Source organism: Galeopterus variegatus, unplaced genomic scaffold (genome assembly GCF_000696425.1).
Source record: "Galeopterus variegatus unplaced genomic scaffold, G_variegatus-3.0.2 Scaffold4045, whole genome shotgun sequence".
NCBI classification, from domain to species: Eukaryota; Metazoa; Chordata; class Mammalia; order Dermoptera; family Cynocephalidae; genus Galeopterus; species Galeopterus variegatus.
Window position 1 is genome coordinate 102,439 of NW_007730156.1, and position 22,900 is coordinate 125,338.

Consider the following 22,900-nt stretch of genomic DNA (forward strand, 5'->3'; position numbering starts at 1 on the left):
AAAAGAAATTAAAATGAATAAAATGTGTAATAGTATTTGTCAAAGAATAAGTCACTGTTTGTACATTATATTTTCATAATTTTTGGATATCTCAATGACTTTGGATATAACAAAGACATGAGGTCTTTGAACAGCTGCATCCCCTTCATTTAAAAGCTGGGTATGTTTGGGAAAAAGGAGAAAAATTTTACAATTTATATAAAGGTCTATAATTGTTTGAGTATGTAGACATGGAAAGTACTGTAGTCATTAGTAATACGTATAGAGTTTTAACCACTTAGAACATTCGTTTGCACTCTCTAGCTCCTTACGGTTATGGAACAGGAGCTACGTTGTTGCTCCCATTTTAGAAAAGAGAGGCTTTAGTGCTCATGTGTTGTGTGTGATTTGCCCAAGTTTGTTTAGTTAGCAAATTCTGGGCTTTGCAGTTCAGATCTCTGTGCTTACCAAAATGAAAGTCATGCTCTTTTTTTATTTTTATTTTTATGTATTTATTTTTTACATGCAGTGTTATGGATAACTGCAGGCAGATAGATGGCATGCTCTGAAGAACATAGGGTGTTTTTAAGAGTATCTCTGTCTCTCTCATCACGTATCTTTTATGTACGTGATGGTGATATAAGACATGCCCCCATTTGGAATTTTTACCTTGAGCAGGCACAAGTCTAGCCAGGAGCAGCAGCTGTGATAGCACAGCTTCAGAGGGAGAGAATGTGACTGTGGCCTACGATATTTAAGGAGTTATTTGAGCCCCTGTGTTGAAAATGCACCTAATTATAGTAGTTACTTTCCCTTGTATTCTCCTGGCAACATATAGAGACTTAGATGAGCTGGATTGAGAGTCAGAGGTTGATATCCAAGCTGCATGTATTTGTGTGAATTTAATATTGGAAAAGATATCTGGGAATGTGTCAGTTGACCTCTGTAGCTGACAACGTTTTAAACAATGGGTTCTCCCTCCCCTTTGGACACTTGTTTGGGAAAAGTAATCCAAATCCTATCAAAATAAATATATTTATACAATTATGACAACTGTTAAAAATGAAAACCATAATTTCCCTTCACTAATACTGTGTATATTTTAAGCTACTGTGTTTAATAAGCTGAGGATATATTTGAAGATTTTATCATTCTACTTGGCATCTCTAACTTAATATGTTTAAAGACATCCTAAACTTCATATGTTTAAAACATAACTATTGATCTTAACCCCCAGTTCACCTCCAGCATGCTTTCCCAATTCAGCTACTGATGACATCTTTCCAGTTACTCAGGCCAAAAACCTAAAAGTTATCCTTGAGTCCTCTCCTTCCCTCACATCCTGTTTCCAATCCATCAGCAAATCACATTGAATTTACCTTCAGAATCTATCTGCATTTGAACCACTTCGCAGCCTCTCAACTGCTTCCACTCTGATTCAAGTCACCAGCGTTTCTCCCCTGGATGTTGGTAGTAGCCTCCGGCCTGATCTTCCCACTCCATCCTACAGGCCTTTAGTACATTCTCAGTGCAGCAGCCAGATTAATCCTTTCATCCTAGGACAGTTCGTATCATCATATCACAAGTGCCAAAACACATCATCTCTTTCAAGTAAATGCCAATCATTCCAATGTCTGATTGGGCTCAAACACTGTGGCCTCTTGCTATCTCTCTGACCCGTTCCCTTACAGCCACTTTGCCTCTCTTCTGCTCCAGCCACATTGGCTTCTGCTGTTCTCCAACACGCCAGGCATACTTCCGCCCAGCCCTCTGCACTTGCTCTTCCCTGTGCCTGGAATATGCTTCTCCAGGTTGCTCGTGGCCTACTCCCTGAGCTCTTTCAGCTGCTGCTCAAATACCAGCTTCTCAGTGAGGCCTTCCTGGCTATTGTACTTCAGCTCCCCACTGCTCTACTCTGCTTTATTTTTCTCCAAAGTACTTACCATTATATGTTATGTATTAGTTTTATGTATTGTCTGTCTCCTCTCCTAGAATGTGTGCTCCAAGAGGTCGGGGAATTTTGTCTGTTTTACTAAAGATTGTATCTCTAGTGCCGAGAACAATGCCTGGCACATACAGGGACTCAACAAATATTTGTTGAGCATTTATTTCTTGATTATATTTAAAAATTATTTCTTGATTATATTTAATATCAGGTATTGTACTGGGCACTATAGTACTATAGAAATGTTAGTCTTGCTAAAATATACTTAAATATATTAATTTAGGGAGGGGTATATGACATAATTTCTGCTTAATCACTGGACTTTTATGTACGTGATGTTGATTTAAACAAATTTGCAAAAACCAAATCCTGTTTCGGTTATAAAACCATTGTTTATACAATCATTTTAGCTACAGTAGTTATTCTTTTATTTCAAAATTTTCCTCCTATCTCTTTCTCATTTTTGTTTTCCAGAAAGGAGGCACAGTTAGATGAAGAGGGACAGTTTCTTGTCAGAATAATATATGATGACTCCAAAACTTATGATTTGGTTGCTGCTGCAAGCAAAGTCCTCAGTAAGTTGAATACAGCTTTTCTTCTTTGACCAAGTTACACATAGATGCCTGGAGGAATGCATGGTTCAAGATCACATGTATAGTTTTACAAGTTGTGTACTGCACAGCACGAGTGGTGAGGATGTTCACATATGACGTTAGGTCCAAGCTTTGTTGAATCCGATTCTTTCTTCTACAAGCTCTATAGAGGACCTTAGGTCATGTACTATATGCAGTCAAGTTATTTATGTAAAGAAAAGATCAGTTTGCACTGAAATATTGTCATGTGCATTCATTCCTTTTAGTTTTTAATTGAAATGTGATTGTATATATTTATGCAGTATAGAGTTATATTTCAGTACACGGATACAGTGTGTATTGATCAAATCAGGATAGTTAGCAAATTCATCATCACAAAAATTTATCATTTCTTGGTGATTAGAACATTTAAGCTCCTCTCTTCTAGCCATTTGAGAACATACAATAAATTATTATTAATTTTAGATGTCTAGCACCCATGTATATCACTAGAAGTTATTTTTCCAATTTAGCTGTAATTTTATGTCCATTAACCAACGTCTCATTATTCCCCATTCTTGACGATTTTGAAATCTTTCTGTGTTTAAAATAAAAAATAAATAATCCATTAAATACATGCTTTAAAAGCTCAAAATTAAGTAGTTTTTTATGGAAGCTAAGAAACTGATTGCTTTGCTTATAAGTAAAAATTTTCACATTTATACACTGTTTTTCAGATTTCATTGTATTGTCCTGGCCAGAATTTATTTATGTGACCTGTGTTCACTCTGCATAAAAATTGAGGGTATTTTAAATTATTTTAATATGCAGTTATCTTCATTCTGCCCATAAATAATATTCTATCTATGATATGCTTTTTAATTTTTCTTCTGTCTCAAAACTATAAATAGATCTCAATGCTGGAGAAATCCTCCAAATGTTTGGGAAGATGTTTTTCGTTTTTTGTCAAGAATCTGGTTATGATACAATCTTGCGTGTCCTGGGATCTAATGTCAGAGAATTTCTACAGGTAAGCATTCTGAGGCCCTATAGTTGAAAGTTTTGGGTTTTCAGTTCTTAAAGATAGTCTCTAGAATACTTCTGTTCAGCCAGCTGGGTAAGAGTGTCTTACTGCTGAAATGGAATCATAGTGATCTTTTTCTAATTCACATAAAATCGTAGATATTGGATGGTCTTGGATACATTTTAGCATTTTTGTTTTATATTTTTTCTTTAACTTCTGGTTGCTGACACTGAATATGCAAGTCATAAATCACCATTATCTAAAAAACTCCAATGGTCTCTTGTGATCTGTTCAACTGCCTTTTTTTTTTTAATGGTTACATATGCTAGTTGTTATGTTTTTATGTTTTAGACAAATAATATAGTTTTATTTTCTATTTGTAATAATACTCTAGTTTATAGAGTATAATTAAACAGTATATCAGCATTTATGAAGTTCTACCTGGAGCTCTTGTTTAGGAAAAAGCACCAGGGTTTTCAGGTGTTCTGTTACCAAAACAAATTTGAGAGCCATTGCTGTGAGTTATATATTAATTAATCTACTATAGAGGGGAAAATAGGAAACCTACCAAAGTAGTTTCAGGTGAAAAAGCTAGATAATGTCACCAAAGGCCTTTATCTTACACTCTTTTTAAAATTACCTTAAAAGTTTTTACTAACAAATTACACATTAGAGGAAAGACTATTTCTGGATTGACTGTACTATTTTAAGCACTAGCATTTGTGAGACCTTCTTGAAATGTGTTAACATTGAAAATTATGTGGTTGTTTGTAAAGGATTATTTCTAAACTGGCTGCTGAAAGCAGACAGATCTTGCTGGAAAATGATGTCAGTGCGATACTAGCTGAACCGAAGCCCAGTTTTGAGGGAATGTAAACTACTTTCAATCCAGCTGCATTATTGATTTAACAGCCAAAATAAGAACTTTAGTGTTTAATCAAAATGTCTGTTGTTTACATAGTGACATTGTTCTTATAAACGTAAAACAGCATTAAATCAAAATGGAAACTGGTTTGCAATCTCCTGCCATGGATTTACTAAACTACTGGTGTCAAGAAAAGCTACCACTTCCAAATGAAGTAATTGCCAGGAGATATATAAGTTAAAATTGAACAGGCGGTGTTTAAATGTATTATTTTAGATGGATTAAAGTTTGATGCTTGAAAGTGTTTTGAGATTTTGGATTTTTGAATACATATTCTGGGTTTTTTTTGACCCCTGTCACCTTATAAGCAAAGTTTCAACTTTCATTGGTTCTATCTTAATTTTGACTTTCTATCATAATGGCCATATCTACACAGCAAAACAAATATTCAAATAATTTTACTAATTTTAATTTTTATTTTTTAACCTCTCCTCATTATGACCATCTTCCAACCTTTTATGACACAGTAAGAGAACAAGCAGCCTTTTAGGTGTGTTTTTCTGTGTTCTAGAGCAGAATTATCCAATGCAATAGCCACTAGGCACAGGAGGCTACTCAGCATTTGAAATGAGATGTACTGTAAATGTAAAATATACACCGGATAGTTCAGGTAGTTCAGTAATAATTTTATATTGAATTGCATGTTGAGATGATAATATTTTGGATACATTGGGTTATATAAAATTCAGTTAATATATCTTTAAGTTACACACAATTTTATTTTTCTTTCAGTATAAGAGTGTGAAAAATGAGAAAACTAGAAAGTTAGAATACTATAAAGGTTTCATCACAGTTGTACATTTTTGATCCAGCCTTTTCCCCCCTGCGGTTTTGAAATTATATATCTTAATAGCAAAATGAATATGTTAAAATACTGCTTTTCTTAAAAGTAGATATGTATGTTATGATTAGGCTAATTACATAGAAATTAAATGGACTTTTTACTATATAAATGGCTATAAAATAAAGCAATTGATTTCCATAAATTATTTTTAGATCCGAGCTCACATATAAAAATTGAAAATTTTATTATACAAATTAATAAAATATTCTTTATGCTAGACATCAACCCTTTACTAAGGAGTAAGATAAACTGGGCATCATTTTAAAGATTTTTCTTTCTTGTTCACCCCCTGGTTTTAAACAATCACCAAATCTTTAGACTCTATTCCTGAATGCTGAATTTTGAGAATTGTGCCATTTTTCTCTATTTCCTTGACACTTCCTAGGGAGAGTCTACCTTATCTAGATATTGGATGGTTTCCCTTCCTCTCTTCCTGACTCCAAACTCTTCTCCATTCTTAACTCTAGTTATTTTTCTTTTTTAAAATTTCTTATTTTATTTTTATTTTTTAATTTAATTTTATTTTATTTTACTTCTCAAAATACATTGTATTTGATTTTCATGCCCCTTTACCCATTCCTCTCCCCACCCCTACCTCCCCCCCCCATTGTATCTGTGCACTTGGCTTTAATAGTTCAAGGAAATTTTGTGGTTATTCTGTCTTCTTCCCCCACCTTTATTTGTTTGTGTATTTATTTATTTTTAGCTCCCACAAATAAGTGAGAACATGTGGTATTTCTCTTTCTGTGCCTTACTTGTTTCACTTAATATAATTTTCTCTAAGTCCATCCATGTTGTTGTGAATGGTAGTATTTTGTTCTTTTTTATAGCAGCGTAGTATTTCATTGTGTAGATATACCACAGTTTCCTTATCCACTCATCAAATGATGGACATTTGGGCTGGTTCCAGCTCTTGGCTATTGTAAATAGAGCTGCAATAAACATTGGAGTACAGGTATCCCTTCAGCGTGATGATTTCCATTCTTCTGGGTATATTCCCAGCAGTGGGATCACTGGGTCATATGGTAGATCAATCTGTAATTGTTTGAGGAACTGCCATATCATTTTCCATAAAGGCTGTACCATTTTGCAGCCCCACCAACAGTGGATGAGAGTTCCTTTTTCTCAGCAACCTCTCCAGCACTTTTCATTCTCAGTCTTTTGGATGTTAACTTCCTAACTGGAGTGAGATGGTATGTCAGTGTGGTTTTGATTTGCATTTCCTGGATGCTGAGTGATACTGAGCACTTTTTCATGTGTCTGTTGGCCATTTGTGTATCTTCCTTTGAGAAATGTCTGTTCAGCTCTTTTGCCCATTTTTTAATTGGGTTATTTGTTTTTTTGTTGTAAAGTTGTTTGAGTTCCTTTTATATTCTGGATATTAATCCTTTGTCAGATGTATATTTTGCAAATATTTTCTCCCACTCTGTTGGTTGGTTTTTTACTCTGTTGATTGTTTCTTTTGCTGTGCAGGAGCTTTTTAGTTTGATATAATCCCATTTGTTTATTTTACCTTTAGTTGCCTGTGCTTTTTCGGTCCTATTCATGTATTCTGTACCCACTCCTATTTCCTGGAGTGTGTCCCTTATGTTTTCTTTAAGGAGTTTTATTGTTTCAGGGTGTATATTTAATTCTTTAATCCACTTTGAGTTGATTTTGGTATATGGTGAAAGATACGGGTCTAGTTTCATTCTTCTACATATGAAGTCAAGCTGTCCCTTTTTGCAGATGATATGATCCTATATATTGAACAGCCTAAAACTTCTATAAAAAAACACGTAGAGTTGATAAACAATTTCAGCAAAGTTGCAGGGTACAAAATCAACACACAAAAATCAGTAGCATTTCTGTACTCCACCAGTGAACATGCAGAAAAAGAAATCAAGAAAGGTAGCCCATTTACAATAGGCACCAAAAAATAAAATACTTAGGAATAAAGCTAACCAAGGATATGAAATATCTCTACAAAGCGAACTACAAACCTCTGTTGAGAGAAATTAAAGAGGACACAAGAAGATGGAAAGATATCCCATGCCCTTGGATTGGAAGAATTAACATTGTGAAAATGTCCATATTACCCAAAGTGATCTACAAATTCAATGCAATCTCCATCAAAATTCCAATGACATTTCTCTCTGAGATGGAAAAAGCCATCCAGATATTTATATGGAACAACAAAAGACCACGCATAGCCAAAGTAATCCTGAGCAAAAATAAATAAATAAATAAAGCTGGTGGCACAACACTACTGACTATAAACTATATTACAATACTATAATAATCAAAACAGCATGATGCTGGCATAAAAACAGACACATGCATCAATGGAACAGAATAGAGAACCCAGAAATTAACCCATATGCCTACAGCCATCTGATCTTTGACAAAGCCAGCAAATCTACATACTGGGGAAGAGACTGCCTTTTCAACACATGGTGCTGGGAAATCTAGTTATTTTTCTGAAGTGCGAATATATCTCTTTATATCATTTTCTTGCTTAAACTTGAGTAATTCCCCATTGCCCATTAGAAAATCTCAAAAATATTTAAAACTATTGAAACTACTTTCATTTCTTATTCATCCCTCCTCTTCCTCTTCCCCAGCCCAGCCAATCTGAACATCTTTTAGAAACTTTTACTTATCTCATTCCCTCTATCCTCCAAAGTTTTGTACATGCTCTTCCTTTTCCTGGAACATTGTTCTGGCTCCTTTTCAGCTAGATAAATCCTATTCATCCTGCAGGTTAGATTACTTCTTTCAGGAAGACTTCACTTCTTTCTCCAACCTCTACCCTATCCTAAGCAGGGTAATTGGCCCTTCTCATGTTCTCATAGTACACTGTATTTCCCCAGCCACAGTAGTTCTCACATTGCATTACCATTTCTACTTGTTGGACTGTAATGTACACTTCAGGAGGCCAGAGGCCACATATAATCTCTTAATGATTGTATCTCCATGAATACAGTGTGTATCTGGGAATGAATGAGTATCTTTTTTTTCTTTCAAAAAAGCAATATTTGTTGTTTGTGCAAAAATAGGAAGAAAACACACCAAAAGGAAGTAAACACACTAATATTTCAAGATGAATTCATTTATTGAAGATAACCCACTTTTAGTGAGACCATATAACTTTATTTAGAGATGAATTATACATTGAAATATAAAAGAATAGACACATACTAGACCAATTTCCTTTTCAGGTGGACATGGTAAATATCTGTTTAGTATTTAATTTACAAGGTACATTGCTTGTATTTGTTGACAGTTTTTAAATGTTCATTCTAATATATCTATTTGAAACTCTCAGGGAACAATAATATAGTTACTGAAATCATAACACAGGAGACTTTGACCATGCTTTAGCTGGACAACTCCAACACACTCATTATGCCAAGGAGGACTTCCTTGTGAGTCATCTATCCCCAGCCTCTCAGTTGAGTACATTATTGACAATGGCTCTTAATAAACACTGCCTTAACAGTGCTTCACCTAGGAACTCATACACATGAAACGAGAAACGCAAGCCACAGAGACAGGCCATGTGTACACTATCAGTCAACATCTCTAGCCGAGCTTCCAGCAAAGAGGCAGTGACAACTACCCAGCTGTTTGAGTGATTTATCTTGGAAAACCAGCCTGCTGTACCGTTCTTATGTCTCCCGCCACAGTTTTCATTTGACTCCAACTCCATGCATGAACTTCCCAACTCAGCCAGACAACCCACAGAACCATGAAAGATAATAATAAATCATTGTTTTAATCAATAAGTTTTGGGATGGTTTGACAGACAGCAATGGGTAACTGGAACAGTATTCTGTATATTATTTTTCCCTTTATATCTTATGTCTGTGTTAGTATGGATATGTGCACCTGTGCAATGAGTCAAGAGCTTTGAGTAAGCCATATTTGAGAAGAATAATATACGATCTCTTGGAATGAAACCCAAATCAATCCAAAACATGACTACCAATTCATTTTCAGTGTTATTATGTTATTAGTACATTATATATTATTTACCTTTCCAACAATTTTACAGAGTTAAAAGGAAATTAAAATGAACATCAAAGACTGCCAGATTGACTGTTGAAAAATAAACGGGCAAAATGCAGTTTTAGAGACCCATTAGGATTTAAATTATGGGCCTGTTTAAATATGCATAAAGACCTTAGTTTAATAATTAAACATTCTTTTATTGTTTGCTGGAGACACTGGCTCCTTCAATTAATCTTCATATGATAGCAGTTTCACTCATTCATGCAATTCACATACAGTATGAGGGTACTTCAAAAAGTTCATGGAAAGATTCATATTATCTTTTAATTGCATCTTTCCATGAACTTTTTGAAGTACCATCATATATTCAAGTTCTTCAACCAGCCTGCAATGGGATTTTCTTCAATTCGTGTTGGCTCCAGATTTTGTCTTATAAAATACAACATTGTGATTTGGCCAGCCCACAAGGAACAATCTGGGATTGATGACTGATCTAATTCTTAAATGTTTGTGCAAAGAGTTATTTTGGGAAATATGAGTTTTTTCCTGAACAGCTGTAAAATTCTAATACTTCCCTAAATTATTTATATTTCTTAGAAAAAAAATGCACCATTCACTTTATTTTTAACTTATGAATTTCAAAAGGAACTTATTTCTCAGCATCCAAAATATCAGTTTCTACAACCTGCAATTTTAAAATTGACAAAAGAGGATTTAGTTTTACTAAAAAAACTTGTGAAGGAAGATAAGAGGTATTTTAGAATTGTAAGACATTTTTCTTTGAATAACTGGTATATGTTTTCACAATTTTACAAAATATTGATTAATTGTCAAATGTAGTATTATATAATCTGGATCTTGGTTTTTTTAACATGAGTTTGGAAGCAGTAGAATAAGGCAATATTTTATACAGGTATATTTCTTTGACTATTTTTTTCCCTTTAATTCAAATATTTCTCTTGAAAGGATGGTAATGATAAATATATATGGTATTAAAGCTATTCCCACTTAAATAACTTTACTGACTCTGGTACAATTTCTTTTTAAATACAGCTTTCTATTATTTCTTTTTAAAAAGATTCTCTGTATCTTTTAATTTGGAAGGCTGTTTCTCACGGAGTAATTCCAGGAAGAAAAGGCAAAAAAATATCTTTAAAGCATTAACTTTTTACTTGATCTGATTTTATGCTAATTAATTTTGTGCTTTCCATTATCTAGGGCTTGGTTTTCCACTTTATTTAGGTCTTGTTTGTTTAAATTTTTCATCCTCAAATTCTAAAATGATTTTTTTCTTATATAACTTAAAACATTTTGCAAATAACACGATTCTTATTAAAGAATGTTGGTGTTGGTCCTATTTTTCAGAGGTGTGGGGAATAAAAAGAAAGGAAATTCTGTGCTTCATTCTCCTTTATTAAAAAAAAAAAGAGGTTTGCAATGACTAATTTTTAAGATTTCTTTCAGACCTAAACTTCAGTAATATTCTCAGCACAGACAAGTGTCTTCTTCCCACCCATTAGAATAAGGATTTTTGGGGACTCAAAAATTTCTTTCCTTCAAAACTTTCAAGACAAGGTCTTACTATCCCCATTTCTGTGAATCATGTAGGAATTTTTAATTAGATGTCCTAGAAACGGGGAAGTGAGGTAGCTGATTTCTGGTTAATCTGCCTCTGCAATTCTGAATGAGCTTATTTTTGGCATGCGTATTACAATAGAAAATGTGCATTTATTGTGAAACATTCCAAGATCTTTAAAAATATGGAAATTTAAAAAAACAAAAGGAAGAAAAAAGAAAAGAAATATGGAACTTTATTTTTTAAAGGAATAATAAATCATTCTCTGTTTCCTAAATCTGTGGAGTGTACTAAATCTGGAACTCCATTACAGTTTCTCAGGCTTCCAGAACTAATTTTTCTTCTATGAAATGATAAATGCTAGGTGACAAAATGAACTGGATTTACAGGTGGTAGAATTCCTGAGTAGAAAAAGTACACTCATTTTGTTTGTAGGCAAAACAGTAAAATGACATCAGAACTTTATGAAATGAAATTAAAACCTCAAGGTAAAATAGATTAATGGACCTACTCTCTATTACTCTTCTGCTTTTTGATTTTATAAACCTAAAAAGAATGAATAAAAGTATATTTGAGGTTTGCTGTATTGTGTCCTGGGAATCTACTTGTGCTGCAGTATATGTGTTTACATTTAAGTGTCTCCTGTGCTTTCCTAGATATGTATATACTTTGCAATTGGCCATGAAGTTCCTTTCTCTTTATTTCTGCTTCCTTGAGTATATTTAGAAATAAAACAATATCAGTTTTCATATAAAACTCTGGTTCTCCAGAATACATCATTACAGCCATGTGGATGAATAATTAACTTTGTTTAGACAGTGTTATCAATTGTGGAAAAGGTTTTCTCTTGGCTATTTTAAGAATCTCTTCTGTGGTCTATTAGGTTTCTGAAACAAATGTAGCCTAAATAGGAAGATGGCACATTTATTAGCAATAGAAATGTACTCAAATTAAAATAACTTAATTTTTAATCATAATCCCATTTCTTATAATGGGCAAGCTGTGGTAATCACTTTAATTTGGAGAGAGTAAAACCAAATAAGAAAAACTGTAACTAGAGAAGTCCCAAGAGTGTTTTTTCATGTTAGATACTATCTAAAGAAAATCAATATTACATTAAGTGGTGTTAAATCTTTTATGCTCCAGGAAAGCAGTTTGCTTGTCCATTTAATTAATAGTTCAATAAAACAGTGAATCTCTGGAGAGTTGGTTACCACAAAAGACTTACAAGATGAACATTCTCACTTGGCATTTTTTTGCATTTCACTTGCCTTTAAGTGATAAATTTAAGCATTATTAATATTAAGACCTGAATATTCACAATACCTTTACTTAAGTTAAAATGGCTCCACGCACATTTACAGCACCTTAATGATTCATGGAGTAGCAGGCTTGGGCCATCATGTCCGGTCCCCAATCTGCCTTAGCATCAATGGTGCTGCAGACATAAATTGTGTCAGTTGTTACCGCCTCATACCGTCCGCTTGGCTGCAGGTAGAAACATGCTAATATTACAGTATGATACAGGATGAAATAGATGAGTATGGAAGTGATATGGTCATATTAACTTATGGAATATTTAAATATTTTGTATAGGAAAAATTGAAAAATATATTACAATACCTCTTCCAAGTGATTAATTGATTTGATTTTTTAAAAATGAGCCACAACACAGTACTTCAACCTTACTGTATTAGAAAAATGTCCTAAATGCAACCACAAACTCAAATTGGAATTTGTAGGAAATGAAGGTAAAAGCAAAGTCTTTTGATGTTTTTTTTTCTCACCAAATTTTCTGTCACAAGATTATTTGCACCAGTAAAAGTGTAAGGGATCTGGGAGGGTTACAAAGAGCAGTCCTCAGGTCTTCCCTTCTCAGGGAAGAATTCCCACAAGAAGAATGGTCATAAGAAGAACCCCTTGTATGAGGGTACTTTGAAAAGCTCATGGAAAAATAGAATTGAAAAATAATATGAATCTTTCCATGAACTTTTTGAAGGACTCTCGTACTATTCAACCAAGTAAAATAGTTTCAGGATTCAGGGGCTTGTAGGTCATACAGACTGCAATACTTCGTGTTTGCTATACTGTGTAACTTTTACATGGCAATAGCGGCCTCTAGAGGCCATTAGGGTGAACTGATGTTTTTGTTAAGAACTAGCCTGACTTGAACAACAGGTGTAAATTTGGGGAAGAAAACAGAAGCACTATAGATGAAGGCAATTTAAAAAGACAGCAGATTTACCCACTTGAGGAGATCACTGAAATACTTCTCTAGATCAGAATGCCAACCTTCATGACATAGCTCAGGTCTTATTTCACTTTGAAGTCTTTTTACTTCATTCTTTCAGTCTCAGTTGTTGACACCCTCATTTGCTCATCAAAAGCCAAATCCATTTACTATATAAACCAGGAGCTATTTAATCCACATCATTCAGATCTGTATCCAAACTTCCACCCCACCCTGCTGCCTGCACGACAGAGTACAGGATATTAACCTTATAAAATGAATGGATGGATGGAAAATTGAACAACAGTGCCATAGGTGCGTCGTTGAATTATTGCTCAAACCGTGGCACCTATGGAATCATCTCATGCTCATTCCAGTTTCTTCCTGATTTCATACGGGATTTTTCTTTTTCTCTAAACTGACCTCTTTGAAACACTGAGGATGACAGTCATAGTTCAATTTTGGCATTTTCCAGCACCTTCTTCTTAAATACATTCTTTTATGCCCATAGAATCCTGAAACTGTTTTGTTTTTTTCCCTTCTCTTTGACAATAATCACCAATTATTCATAGGTTACTATCTGCTTGTTGTGTCAGGTTTTTATTGATACCATAACGAATGGTAACATATTTCAGTGCTTAAAACAATGTAAATTTATTATCTTATGGTTTTGTAAGTTGGAAATTCATTACAGGCCTTACTAGACTATAATCAAGGTGCTGGCAGGGCTGTGTTCCTTATTCGTAAGGGATAATCATTTCCTTGTTCATTCAGGTGTTGACAGAATTCAGTACTATGCTGTAATAAGGCTGAAGACCGAGTTTCCTGTTGACTGTCAGCGCGGGGCTACCCTGAAATCCTAGAAGCTTCTCTCTCCAGAGCTTGAGCAGTCTTCTGTGTCTCAGCAGCAGCAAAAGGGTGGTGAATCCTCCTGCTCCCATGTCTTTGACCTGCTGTCATTGCACCTCTCTCTCAATGTAGCCAGGAAAGGTTCTTGCTTCTAAGGACTCAGTCACTCATGTGACTAGTTTGGGCTCACTTGGATTATTCAGGATAACCATATCTGCAAAATCCCTTTCACCATGTGATATGAAACATTCACAGGGAGTAAGGTATAAAAATCTGTGAGGCACAATTATTCTGCCTACCAAACCTGGAATGTGCTAAGTGCTTTCTATACATCATCTTCACTTTGTCAGAGGAAATCTAGTTTTAGAAGGTCGGGTCAATTGTCTACAACCCTGACAATTGATGATGACAGTGTCATAATTTAAACCCAAGTTTACTTTATTCTAAAGTCACCTTACTCTTAATTCCTGTACTATATTGTGCTATATGTGTATGCTACTATACATGTGCCACATAAACACACACTCACATCCCCCACACACCAACACATTATGAACTATTATTTTGAAAAAGCATGTCGTGCCACATAAAAAGTGTAGTTTGCACTATTATTTTTGGTAATCTTTATACAAATCAGTTTTCTATATTAAGTGATTAATATAGGACAGTAGGGAATTTGGCATGTTCTAAACTAACAGCAAAACTACAAGAACAGAAAATACTTATTGGCCAATTTATTAGTTTTCCAAGATTTCAATTCTGAAAGCTAATTACTTTGCAGGTTAACCATGAAACTCTACTTTGACTGGAGAATACTATTGAATGTGAAGACAGTATCCTGCTTTAATTTTTAAAACATTACTTCACAAAATAGTATGCTTATATTTTAATATGCTTATAACTCTGATGTAGTTTTTTGAATTAAAAAGTAAGTTTTAGGACTGTAGTGTACATAAAAGAGTATTTACTCTGCGGTTACTTTGGGCATTCCTTGTTTATCACAACATGCATATACAACTACCCCAGACTCCTGAAAATATGCATATCTTGGTCTTAGCTATTAACTATGTTCTTTTTTCTGCTTCAGGCATTCTTTTTTTACATCCCACTTGCTTATCCTTTCTTAAAATGTACTAAGTATTAAAAGCTATAGATATTTTCCTTAATTATACTATTTTAGTTTCAATTTCTCTCTGGTACTTGCTTTGCAGATATCAAGTGAATGAAGGATGTGCTCCGTGAATGTTTACCCTGCCCATCTGCCCAGGCAACTCAGATTTGAGCCTGGTCTCCATATGTTGCTTTCCCAAATTTGGCTGTAATGGTGGAAGCATTATTTATTCATCACTGTTTCCTCTTTATTGCAGAACCTTGATGCTCTGCACGACCACCTTGCTACTATCTACCCAGGTATGCGTGCACCTTCTTTTAGGTGCACTGATGCAGAAAAGGGGAAAGGACTCATTCTGCACTACTACTCAGAGAGAGAAGGACTTCAGGATATTGTCATTGGAATCATTAAAACAGTAGCTCAACAAATACATGGCACAGAAATAGACATGAAGGTAACGAACAATAATGGAGACTCTTCTGAACGCAGATGACATTAGAATGTTAAAAATAACTCTATGAATGTACTTTTACTTATGGCTGATAATGGACCTTCCCAGAGGTATATATAAGCTGTAAGCTGTAACAGTGGAAACTCCAGCAGTTTTCTATATTTGGCCTTGGAATGCATTATGCGGGGTATTTTTTTCCTTGTGGCAGCAGATTTTTCTTTCTAATTATACATTGCTTAAGGCAATATGCAGTTTAGTTTCCATGCTCTGTGAGCACACGCCAGCTGGGAAGCAGGAGGATGTGTGACTGACTGAGTTGTGGGCTTCGGCATGCAAAATACCCATAACATTGGGTGTCAAATTTTAAGATGATGTAAAATTAAGTATTATTTTACAGTTAATTGTTTCTTTGTGGAATTTTTTTTGTCTGCCCTGAAATATAGTTGGAACATCTCATTTTGTGAACTAAAAAAAAAATTTTTTTTTAAAATCAAGTTACTTTGGTCGGAGAAGCCAGGTCCGGTACCTTAAAAATAATTGTGCTCTTGGTAATATGTATGCTTAGTTTTGAGTGATAATTTCAAGGTACTGATACAGCAATGTCACGACAAGGAGAAGCACTGTTTTACTCTATCTCTGGCCCATATGCACCCTCTCAGTCAGCCACTTGTTGTGTGCTCAGCATGTTTAGCCCCAAGAGCCATTTTACAGTGGCCCTAAACTTGTGCCAAACTGGGGAGAAGGACACTTTATTTCAACTTTTTCTTCTTTATAGAAAATCTTATAGGCAGTTCTTTCTGCAGTATCATAGCTATGTTCTAACACACACGGGAAGACCAAAACTCTCAAGTTCAGTATTATACAAAATAAAAATTTTGTATAATATTTTTGCAGACAATAAAATTCCACAAAGAAACAATTATCTGTAAAATAATACCTAATTTTATTAATTTAAATGGATTATATTAGAAAAGTTTCCATATATTTAATCTAGTAATGTCACATTAGATTTCTTGGCTTTCTTTCTTTCAGGAATTGGTGTCAATTCTTATTGGCACTTGGATTCTCAGGTGCATCATTAGTTTTTCTACAACTACAAAGTGGGGCTTGTGTGTTACGTGACATTATAAAATCCAGAGACATTTAAAAATTAAAACCTTGAATAAAGGCAAAATTTTAAAATTATAAATAAGAATAGTAACACTTAATCAGTGTGGCAAATTAAGTAATGATATTCTAAATTTGCCATTGAGGAATGAATCTGAAAAACAATACGCAATAGCATCCATAGATGTTTTGATTTGTTCTTTAAGTCTCAGATTATGCTACAGTGCACTCCTGAACAAAAAAAGTAAAAATGAGAAGCATTTTGTTTTCATTTAGGTGTAGCTGAAGAAATGTTGCTTCAACCATTCCCCGTTTGGATCTGGCTTTAGTTGAGATAGAGTTTTTCCCTGTATAAGAGGATGTATTGCTTGCAATTTCATAAACTCAAAAGAAAAAAAATTTCTATACTTAAATAATAATGTATTTGCCTATTTTAGAAATGTATTATTTCAATAAATTATGAGCTTGGCTTATAATTATGATTACTTCCTTAGATTGAATTGCTGGATTTGGACTAAAGCAAGAATTTACAAAATTTTTAGGTATTTTTATACATATAATCAATTTATCTTTCAAAAATATTAACCAAAATACCCATTGAGAAGACTCTTTTTCAGTACCCTACCCAACTTGGTATTGTGATTTTTTATATTTGCCAATTGATGAATAAAAATGATGTTGCATGTATTTTTAAATATGCATCTCTATCATTTCATTTCCCATTATTTTGAAATATTTTGATCATATTTGATAATTCATCTTATATGATTTTTAGGTTGTTTACTGTACAAGTGTGCCTGGCTGAGGAGGTACAGCCTACCAGGACAAGGGGATGCTATTTTCCGAATTCTATCAAAGAGGCCATACAGACTTCTGGGGAACTGATACCAAATTTGCAATTTTACTGTGAATAATTCAGTCTTTAAATTCCATGGACAAGTGTTCAGAAATATTTTTCTATTTTAGAAATGTCTATAGAGTTTACATATTTTATTTTTGTAATTAACCCTCTAAACTTAATTCTCATAACTGGCTTATTATACTTAGGTGTTTAAACTGAAATGCAGACAATTAACACCACTTCACCCTTTGACTTAAGGTTATTCAGCAAAGAAATGAAGAATGTGATCATACTCAATTTTTAATTGAAGAAAAAGAGTCCAAAGAAGAGGATTTTTATGAAGATCTGGACAGATTTGAAGAAAATGGTACCCAGGAATCACGCATCAGCCCATATACCTTCTGCAAAGCTTTTCCTTTTCACATAATATTTGACCGGGACCTAGTGGTGACTCAGTGTGGAAATGCCATATACCGAGTGCTCCCCCAGGTAAAGTGACAGAACACTTGCTTGGGGCCTGAGACAAAAGGCCACAAAGATACCATTGTAGCAAGCAGACATTCATTCATTTAACCCATCGACTATGTATCAGGTAGCATGCAGCAAATTATATATTACATAAATTGTTTAACTGTGAGTTAAGTGAACATACTGTGACTTTTCTTAGACATGTATTTATTTTTTCTATTTTAATCACTTATAGGGACATTAAAAATATTTTGTAGAAATGGTATATTGCATTAATGAGGAAGTTGATAATTTCTAGTAACAATCAGCTGATAATTCAGGATTAGCCCAAATGGGATCAGGTGTAAACCTATGAAAGCAGAATAATGTACTGTTTGAGCTCCTAGACTGACTGCCTCTCCCTTGTTGTGACCTTAAACACGTTACTTCACCTCTCTGGCTTTACCTGTTTTCCTTTATGCTGACATGAGGATAGATAGTGCATGAAGAATACTTAGTCCAGTGCCTGGTTTATCGTAAGCAATCAATAAATATTACCTATTATTGTTATTATTAGCTATCTTTTGATAAACTTTAAGAAAGTATTTGCTAGTCTTTTGATATTTTAATTTCATTTCAAGCCATGGGCATTTAACACAACATGCTACGTTTTAAAAGATATTTATCTTTCTCATTCTTTCTTCTTCTGAAATGCTTCTTTTACTTATATTTGCTTATATTCGAATATTAATCATCTAATAATATTAGGTTTCATGTTCATGAAACTATTTGATGTCCACTTAATCACTGAGTTGCATAGATGAATATTTGAGTCCACAGTTCAGGTAAGTTTCCTACACAAGAATTATGACTCTCTATTTTTAAATATAATTGAGCTGGTTTAATCTAGTGATTAATATCAAACCATAGAAATTGTTTTAACTAATTAAGTGCCCTTTGCTCTTTATCTACATTTTAGCTCCAGCCTGGGAATTGCAGCCTTTTGTCTGTCTTCTCTCTGGTTCGTCCTCACATTGATATTAGTTTCCATGGGATCCTTTCACACATCAATACTGTTTTCGTATTGAGAAGCAAGGTAATCAAGATATTATTTCACTAAATGTAAGTAAGATAAGTTACAAATTAGAAGTGGCAGAAGGGAAAATTAGCTGCTATCATATTCTCTGAGATGAAGAAAATATAGTGATATAAAAATCAAACCTCAAAGCGAGACCTATTTAAAAGGCAATGTTATTGATTTTGTTTTGCCTGAAGAGCAGTGGAACTCTATCAGAATTAATAAAAAGTAAGATTTTAGAGACTGTTTTGCTGGAACATCCCAGTTTCACATACTAAAACCAACATCTTTTACTCCCTGTACAGTTACAATGCCTTAGTGTAAAAACCAGAACTAATAAAGATTTTTTAAAATGTCACCCAAAGCCACTAATTTATTCTCCCTAAAATTGGCCATTATTATAGGTGCCATTTTTTATGGGAAAATGAAAGTGATAAAGTATCTATGCAGTGGATAATTTAGATAGTGTGCAGATCTCTCAGCATCTGTTCTTGATATAGACATAGCAAAAGTCATTTTCCCAGAGTACAAACACATTTCATCCTTCCCACAGCTCCCCCAAAGGCCTTACCTACACATACTTTATGTATTTGGAACTGAATACTTCCAGCTTCTCTATGAATATGGGGTTGGCAAATGGAGGCTTGGTTTATTCTTTGGTAGAGTCTTGTTAAATATGTTGTAGCCATACTGGAAAATCATGAAAAAAATTCACAGAAGCTTTAAATAAATGTGTGAGTGGTAGCACAGCTACTGTCCCTCTGAGTTCAAAGGAGACAGTCAATTCACTTTTCTGTGGAATTGTAAGGCAGCCGCTGTGCTTATCACCTGGCAGAACTCTGGCGAAATGCCCTCTCCTGTTCCAGTTGATGCACTTACTCTCCCTTATGGTTTGGTAGGAAATGAGGTATGTGTGTTCTTCTTGTTGCTGAACTGTTAGGTAGGAAGAAAGGCACTAGTTAATGGTTATGTCTTGCCTTTTCAAGGAAGGATTGTTGGATGTAGAGAAATTAGAATGTGAGGATGAACTGACTGGGACTGAGATCAGCTGCTTACGTCTCAAGGGTCAAATGATCTACTTACCTGAAGCAGATAGCATACTTTTTCTGTGTTCACCAAGGTAATAATTTTTAAATTAATTAAAATGGATGTAAGTACCCTTCTTCAGCTAACAAAAGAATTCATTAACATTTTATTCAATTATGTTTATATATTCTGAACTGTAGATTTTACAACCCTTGTTATATATACTTCTATATAACAAGGATAATCTCATTTAACATTTGCTATAAATTCAGAAGAAATCATGTATTCTGTTCTGTTTGCCATGTCTTAATTCATCTGCGAAGTGCTTATGCAAGTAGGTCATGGGATACCTAATCTGAAGTTAGCTAATTCTATACTTTTGTACCTTAAAAAGTCATCATGTAGAAAAGCAATTCTATAAAGCATCTGATACGATGGTATAATCAATACATGGGGTATATTTGACACCAAGAAATTACCTTTTTTATAGAATGTTAGCAAAAAATCTAAAAGGACTCTATTTTTGGGTATGAATTATTTTACATTAAAAATATTTAGCTACTTTAACAGGACACATTGTTCTAAATATATTATTAAAATGAAATTTATGTAAAGAATGCTATTTGTAATAAAATTAGAGAGAAGTAAAACTGTAGGTTGTTGTTTTCTCAATTTGAGAAAGCATTTTACTAAAAAGTGCATGGAATTCAGATTATGAAAGTTATACCTAAGTTTTCTTTAGAACAATAGAAAAAGATAACTGTGGGAATTGTTGTTAGGCAATATTTTGTGTATATATAAGTTTGTATAACCATAATGTATGTGTATTTTCTGGTATCACACTTGAGAAAGTATGCTTTGGTGGGCTATTGGTTAAAAATTTAATTTAAACTCCACCATGTTCACTTTTCATTTAAAGATACCATTTTAAAAATTTCCAAAAATTCTAATAAATTTTGTAGCAACCTCTTTTCATATTATTACTGTAATGTTAAAGATTACATAAGAATAATATATGACCAAATAAGTATAATATATTATCTTGTTAATCATTTAAGTATATTTAATATTAACAATATAATTATACATAATAATGTATAATTATATAAATAATATGTAAGTCTATATAAGAATAATGATGATTATTTTTCTGAGAAATATATAACCCCCCCCCTTTTTTTTGTAAATAACCTACATTGATGTAACAATATCTCATCTGCTATCAGTAAGTGTTNTCCTTTTTTTTGTAAATAACCTACATTGATGTAACAATATCTCATCTGCTATCAGGAAGTGTTTTCTTCTTCTGCCTCTTTCCAAGTGAAGCTTCAGTAGAATGACAGCTTCTCTTGGAAATGATAGGGACAGTTTCTATTCATGGAGAGAAAGATTTTTTTTAGAAACAGAAGCAGAAAATTTGGAGTCTATGTATTAAATGCCATATGCAGAAATTGGTCACACATTGAGGCAATCACAGATTGTCATATGGAACCTGCTCATGTGTGTAGAAAGATCTGTACTCACACTAAAGTGAGAGATCAATTAAAAGGACTTTTACTAGTAAAATAAGTAATTCCAACATGATTAGTTTAAATTTAGGGAAAAAAGCTGTATTAGTAACTCATTAAAATAATAATAAAGAAAATTTTTAGAACAATGAGACCTCTATGATTAAGTTTTCTAACACAAAGTGAGCATTTTTAATTATTTATTTCCTTTTTTAAGCTTATAGTCTTCTTTTCTCTTTGCTCATGGGCAGGTCTTCTATACCACTTGGAAGATGAGCTGGCCTCTTTCCAGATGTGTCTGTTTCTGCAAGTGGGCTTTCACTTACATGTCCATTTTAACAAAATCTGAAAGGACTGTATGCTTCATTAGTAAAACCTTTGATTGTTTTATTTTTCTATATTGGCATGCTAGTTTTTGTCTTGATTTATATTGCAGAGGGAACATTTATTAATACAAAATTCTTCAAAGTCATAACTCAATTTTCTCATTTATAGAGAAATTATTGTTCTAAGTGACTAGAAGTAATTACTTTGCATTTAAAAAATTCAATAATTCCAATAATATAANTTCCAGATGTGTCTGTTTCTGCAAGTGGGCTTTCACTTACATGTCCATTTTAACAAAATCTAAAAGGACTGTATGCTTCATTAGTAAAACCTTTGATTGTTTTATTTTTCTATATTGGCATGCTAGTTTTTGTCTTGATTTATATTGCAGGGGGAACATTTATTAATACAAAATTCTTCAAAGTCATAACTCAATTTTCTCATTTATAGAGAAATTATTATTCTAAGTGACTAGAAGTAATTACTTTGCATTTAAAAAATTCAATAATTCCAATAATATAACTTTAACACATTTTAACCAAAGAGTAAATTTTCAAAAAGCAATCAACTTTTTCTTACAGGTGGTCCCTGAATCAATAAACATTATTCTGTTATTCCAAAAATGACTTGATATTACAAAGATGTACAAAATTCAGCAAGATCAAATAATGCTTCAAATAGATGAGAAAAAATTGGTCAAAGAAAATATGTAAAGAATAAATGAGAGTCAGAAGTAAGAATAGCACATAAAGTACATGCCATAAAGTCTTAAGTATATAAAATGCATGTTGAAGATGGGTCATAAATCTGGTTATAAACTTTTAATCATTGTGTACAAAAGGGAAAAACAACCAGTTACAATATTTATGGAATCCTTAAGGCAAAAATGAATTAGTTTCTCAAAAGAAGCATCATTATTTCTGAAAAATAGAGTGAAGATAGATTTTGTTCTTCCTCTCTTTATGAGGAAAAATATAGTAATAATAAGTAACAGCCTTGTATGAATTACCTGAGCAGGTTTCACAAGAAAGTTTTCTACATGATCTTTCAGTTTCTGCTGATGGCAC

General features: G+C 33.4%; 1 protein-coding gene across 1 annotated transcript in view; it reads left to right on the forward strand.

The window, feature by feature from the left end:
- The window catches only part of GUCY1B3 (guanylate cyclase 1, soluble, beta 3), a 45,929-nt gene that overhangs the window by 14,925 nt on the left and 8,104 nt on the right, over positions 1 to 22,900 (forward strand). The window contains exons 3-8 of the mRNA XM_008586614.1: positions 2,399 to 2,499; positions 3,408 to 3,526; positions 15,305 to 15,502; positions 17,706 to 17,936; positions 18,874 to 18,990; positions 19,959 to 20,092. Coding sequence (XP_008584836.1) covers positions 2,399 to 2,499; positions 3,408 to 3,526; positions 15,305 to 15,502; positions 17,706 to 17,936; positions 18,874 to 18,990; positions 19,959 to 20,092 — 900 coding nt within the window. The remainder of the gene's footprint in view (positions 1 to 2,398; positions 2,500 to 3,407; positions 3,527 to 15,304; positions 15,503 to 17,705; positions 17,937 to 18,873; positions 18,991 to 19,958; positions 20,093 to 22,900) is intronic.